Source organism: Fragaria vesca, linkage group LG2, assembly GCF_000184155.1.
Source record: "Fragaria vesca subsp. vesca linkage group LG2, FraVesHawaii_1.0, whole genome shotgun sequence".
In the NCBI taxonomy this organism is placed as follows: Eukaryota; Viridiplantae; Streptophyta; class Magnoliopsida; order Rosales; family Rosaceae; genus Fragaria; species Fragaria vesca.
The window spans coordinates 27,938,134-27,944,313 of NC_020492.1; the positions used below are offsets into that span (position 1 = coordinate 27,938,134).

General features: G+C 39.5%; 1 protein-coding gene across 1 annotated transcript in view; it reads left to right on the top strand.

Moving 5' to 3' along the window:
• Positions 1-4,179, top strand: part of LOC101295886 (BEL1-like homeodomain protein 8-like) — a 7,196-nt gene extending 3,017 nt beyond the window's left edge. The window contains exons 4-7 of the mRNA XM_004291588.1: positions 2,136-2,554; positions 2,643-2,703; positions 3,006-3,120; positions 3,211-4,179. Coding sequence (XP_004291636.1) covers positions 2,136-2,554; positions 2,643-2,703; positions 3,006-3,120; positions 3,211-3,521 — 906 coding nt within the window. The 3' untranslated portion in view covers positions 3,522-4,179. The remainder of the gene's footprint in view (positions 1-2,135; positions 2,555-2,642; positions 2,704-3,005; positions 3,121-3,210) is intronic.
• Positions 4,180-6,180: the final 2,001 nt, after the last annotated feature.

Below are 6,180 nucleotides of genomic sequence, written 5' to 3' on the forward strand. Positions count from 1 at the left end.
TTGTGGTCAAGGGGTCCTTTTAATTCCTTGATAATTAGCTTTTAGAGTCACAAGTCATTAGAAGTAATGCTTTCTTCCAAATTAGACAACCAGGTTACAATTTCTTATCTTCAAGCTAGAAATCGGCCATAGGTTTCCTATACATATAGCTTGAACTGCTTTGGAGTACAAAACTAATGGCTCTAGCGGGGGCCATGATACTGACTGGATTAGAGGTTTGCAAAAGTCAGATTGATTAGATGGACATTATATTCGCTAGATATATCAAACACTGTTTGATGGATCATGCACCCACTAATGCAATTTCCTTCGTCCATTTATATTCGATTAGGAAGGACAAAATTTACTGTATTTCTTGGTAGTGAATGGTGAGGGTGAAATATTCAATTTAGTTACCCAAATACCTTAGCAGAATTACTTTCAGATAAAAGATTAGTATACTAAGAAATATTGTGTTGGTTCATTGAAAATAAATTCATTTGATCAATTAGAAGATGCAGCCTTTTAGAAACCGTTTGATTTCGATAAAAAAAAATAAATATATTTATATTAGAAGATGCATGTTGCTAACAATCTCTTTAATTGGAAGACTGATTATCAATATTAACAGTCTTGACAATCTTCATGATTATCCATATATATACATATACGTTGATGTCAGGAGTACCTCATAACTAATCTTAGGTGCCCTATGTGGTTTAGTCATCAGAAATCAACAATATGTAGGCATTATTCTTTCTTACTCATAGTGATGCATAATCGGATTGTAGTTTATATTCATGTAAATTAAGAAAATAAATTACTTTAATTTATCCCCATTTTATTACATAGCGATTGTTGAAATTCTAGTATTGTTCTCTAATTCACCTTATTGATTAAAACTATATATATGCTGTATGTGTAGTAAAATAATTATGACTTCTTACCTTCCCATCTAAAATTAACCTCGTAGATTTGATACTAATGTGCTCATTATGAATGTTGCCGAGTTGATAATTATGGTGTCGAGTTGATTTTTACCAGAAGGTTATGTCGTCATAAAAAAAAGATCTATTGTTATTTGCTTATAGTTTCTGTCTTCTGAACTTACATATCATGATTGGGGTTCTTAACAAACAAAAATAAATAAACATTATATAATTGCCTCATGTACATTTACATGTTGATGTTGACTTAACATGCATATCCAGCAACGTAAGATACCCTAAATGTTAGATTGTACCTTTGTATAAGAAAATGTAGGTTAAAAATAAATTTTAATCGACACAACAACACAAACAGCTAGAGAATTCAGAAGACCCACATCTTTCATCAACAGAGGTCATCCACTAGATTCAGATGTTCTTCTAGCTTCTCCCAAATTATAATCATTGAGGGATTAATTCTTTTAAAATCTCTGCACTACTGTATTCTGAGTAGGACCTTGGCAATTATTAGAAGAGAGAATTTCATTTACAGTATAAGGCACTTGTTTTCCAGTCACTTTATAAAAGTTCTGAAGCAAGCTGTCTTGGAATGCCATCTTTGGCTTAAAAGAACCGTTCTTGCTGATTGTACATCACCATTGATTTTCATTAGTTTTGGTAAAGTTTGGTAAAAGCTAGTACCTGTGAAAATGTTGGACCTCTCTGTGCTCCATGAATTGTTATGTCATTAAATCAATCTATGAAATGATTTACGGCATGTATAGTTATGTGTTGATCACATTGTTGACCGAAATAGTGATGCCATGATATGTAGTCACCACGCTGGAATTACTGCACACTGAAACTGAAGTGCAGAATAGTAGTAACCCAACAAGTTCATCCCTGCAAGTGCAAAACCCTACTGTATGTTGAATGTCATAGGTTAGGTTTTAGCGATGGAGGAGATGTATATAAGACTTTCATATTGAATAATTTTGGTTCGCCCGGTAACATCTTAAGAATTTTGATATAGTGCTCTAAACAAGAGTTTTCTTTATAGGTAGAGATGTATATTAGTTGAATAACTGAAATTATCTGCAGCACATTTCTTGATAACATTGTAGAACATCTCTCATCTTGATGCAATGCATACAAGTAATTATGGTATGTAGTTATGTTCATGGATTATGACTGCATTTTGGTAATTTTGTTGCATGTCATCGATCAAAGGTATGCAGAAAGTACAAGCAATATCATCAGCAAATGGAAATGGTGGTCGCCTCCTTTGAGTCAGTTTCAGGTCTCAGCTCTGCAACTCCTTACATATCATTGGCTCTCAACACAGTCTCAAGACAATTCAAATGTCTTACTGGCTCCATCAAAGACCAGCTCAAGCACATAAGAAAAGCTTTGGGGGAGGATTTCTCATCAGCCAAGGTTGCCAGTACTACTGGCTACAATAGTAAAAGTGATAAGACCGTGGGCAAGCAAAAGTATATGGGTCTCGGCTTGCAAAAGCATAAAGCGGCGGGTGGGCTAGATGCCGGCTTCTCTGAACACCAACAACACGTCTGGAGGCCCCAGAGAGGCCTACCGGATCGTTCAGTGGCCATCCTTAGAGCATGGCTCTTTGATCATTTTCTTCATCCGTAAGTCAATTATTTTGAACTCTCTCCTCCCTTCATATCCATCTTTTCTTCTTTTCTGCTTTAACCGTGATCAACTGTTTGGTTTTAGGTATCCAACGGACACAGATAAGCACATGTTAGCCTCTCAAACAGGTTTGTCTAGAAACCAGGTAGGGCAACCATCTCCTTTGTCAAGTACTTATCATGTCTGAAGTTATGATCAAGTTGAATAGGTAATTCCCCATTGGTTAGGATCAACTAAATAGGTAGTGGTTTCTCGTTTCAACTAGCTGAAAGACTAGCATTGTGTGTCTGTACACATATAGTTGTGTAGCTCATTCACAAATAATCCCAACTCAATTTGGGTTTGGACTTCAAATTTTTTCAGACCACATGCATTACTACTTTCATTTCTTTATCGGGGCATTTGGATTATACTTTGGTCTAATCGTGGTATATTTAACCAATGCAGGTTTCAAACTGGTTCATAAATGCTCGAGTGCGTGTTTGGAAGCCCATGGTTGAAGAAATACACATGCTTGAGACTCGAGGGTCCATGGAAGCTTGCCAAGATCCTGGGAAAGATGGTAATTCTCCAACCGAAGGCACCAGTAGGCCAATCAATGAGCAACTTGGCATGCATCGTGCTTTATCTGATAGGCAATTGGAATCCTCAGGTATAGGTTCCTTGAGAGATGCACCGAATGTAGAAGTACAACAAAGTCAGGAGATCAAGAGGTCCAGAATAGAATGTCAAGTTCCATCGAGCATGGATAGTGCATTGATGGGTTTTGTGCCATACAATCGAAGTGGGCTTGAGGTTGGGGGACTTGCAGCTGTGTCATTGACATTGGGGCTCAGGCATGGTGTGGAAAGCGTCCACCAGCAGCAGCAGCAACAACAACAACAACAACAATTGCATGAACAGGATGAATATCAGCTTAGGCGGCAATCTGGAGGTTACATGATTCATGATTTTGTGGGGTAATCCACTTGTACTGAGGCAACATTGTCCACTGAAGTAGGGCAGAAAATAAGAGGGAGAAGGCAGCTCTCCAATTATCCCGGGCTCCGGTTTTGGTACACACTTTGAAGCAATGTAGTGGTGTATCATCTAAGATCAGTTCAGGTCATTCTAACAGATGAGCTTGATTGGATGATAATGAGCTTTAAAAGGAGCTTGGATGATACGTAGGGAGCTAGGGCATTTTCTAAGATCAAAATATTTATCTGAGAGTTAACAACTTTAGTGGGGTACTATGTGGAAGGACACTAGTCAAATTATTGTTCCTCGCACAGGATTGGGATAGAGATTTCAGGGACAGGCGATTCACTCCGGGTTGTCCTAGACTTTAGGACACACCATTCCTCTAAATGCCTCCAAGGTTGCAATGGTAAGAATAACATAAACTAGTAATGAGAGACGGCCAAACTATTAGAGTAAATCAAAGCCACTAAACACAAAACAAACTAGAAAACCTAAAATGCTGAAAACTGATAAATTGTCGGGAGGAAGCACAGATTTGACTCGTAACGTCGTTTCGTTCCCGGTCTCGGAGATATAATAATGAGCTTTCGTGTCTAAACCTGTAACAAACAGGGTTTATTCTTTTTCACGATTAATTTGCTCTTCAACCTTCTATGCATTCCGTCTACATCAGACATGACTAAAGTTGCAATAATTAATTTATAAGTACATGCATGAGAGTTCTACACCCTGCAATTCTAATCCTTTGATTCCACTCCGACCCGAAGCACTTGGTTAATGACAAATAATGGAAGGGCATCTTAAATTTAGGTCGCACAAAATTTTTTCACTCTAGTGCACCGATTTAAGGGACATAGCTTCAAGGATGGAAGAAGTATGCCACCACCATGAGTAACATCATCCTTTATATTCAGGGACTCCAAATTCAAACTAGCTAGTTAATTAAAGAGTTGACGTTAACAAGGGCTTGGAAAGATAAGCTCTTGAGGTGCATTAGTGTAAAGGGACCTAGTGTAAAACGTCGTCGGAGGCAGTTGAGATCCAACTCTTTGAGGCTACTCTCTTGTGCAAAACTAGCCAACAAATTGTCTAGGATATCTTCCGTAACGGGAGTCATCTTCATAAGAAGCCTAAATTTATCCAACTGGGGATGTGTATGGCCTTTACTTTCAATACGATAATTCAAATACTTTTGCAACACATTGGTCAAGACTGAAGAGTATATAGTGATCATGGTACCATGGCTTTCCCTCATCGAGATCTATTACGGGGAGGGAACACCAAGCACCTTCAAATTGCTTTGAAACACATCTCATGTGAATGTCGGAAGGAGTGAGTGAATGTGGCGGATAATATCCGGTAAGTGAGGTTTTTCTGTCACATCCCGACCTTTATATTTTTACCTTAATTACTAGCGTGATTATAATAAGAATTTTACCGTCTTGATCATGAGTAAATAGTTTAATTGGTCCCTAGAGGGGTGTCGGGGACGATTATGTGCGAAGGATTATTCGTATGATGAAAATACGAAGACGGTAAAAATAGTAAATTTTAGCTAGTAAAAGGTAATTTTTATTCGGGTATTATTTTTCGGGGTGTTTTTATTTTGGAAGTTTGGGTTAAAAAGGGGTGTTGGGTCGGCTGGGCCGAGCCCAACCCATTTCTTTCTTCTTTCTCTTCTCCCTCTCTCCCGATTCTCTCTCCTCCCACCCGATTTTCTTCTCTCTACACCCAGCAGACTTCCGGCCGTCCGACCTCCGTTCGCCGCCGGACTGGTCCCGTTCGGTCGGTCTCCCTCCCAGCATCATTTCTAGACCGGTGAGAGGAGCCCTAGCGCCGCCGTGAGAGAGCGGTGCCGCCCGAAAGCAAGGGCTGCCCCGAGCTTCCCTTCGCCGGAACTTCCTCCTCCGGCCACCAATCCGGGCAAGCTTGGTATGGTTTTGTAGCCCTCCAACCCAGCAACCTTGCCCTAAAAGGACTCACTCCCTCTTGAGCTAGGTAAGGAGAAATTTGAGGTGGAAGTTTTATGGTGTTTTGTTTTTAGTCGATTGCCCTAATTAGGCTTGGAATTGGTGTTTGTGCAAGTTATGAAAGTTGTAGAGCTTGATGAGAGGAAGATGCTGTTAAAATTTCATAGGTTTTGGAGGTCGCCGGAATTGACCTCCGGCCGCCGCTGCCGGCGGAGCCGCCGGCGGCGCCGCCGCCGGTTAGGAGATTTTTAGGGTTTTAAATGTGGAATATTAAGAGGAGTATATTGGTGTGATTTATGGAATTTTTGGATGAGATTTGGATAGGTTTGTGAATTTCCGAAGTGTGGTATTTTTGGCGGGTAATTAATGTAGAATCCGGCCGTTGGATTTAAGTCGTATTTTGGGGAGGTTGTATTTACGACTATTGAGTATGATATTTAAGTTCGGATTGTTCCGATGTAAGAATATCGAAGTTAGGCAATGATGAGCGTAATTATGGCTCTCGGGTAATTTTGCCTATTTTGATTAAATATTGGATTATTGGTTGGGAAATTAATATTATATTTGGAACAGGACGTGAAGAGGCTCGAGCAGACGAGACCCCAGATTGACATCAGGCTTAGGCCTAATTAGTGAGTGGACGTTTACTTAAATAATATGCATGCTATGGTTCATGATTGAACATTTCC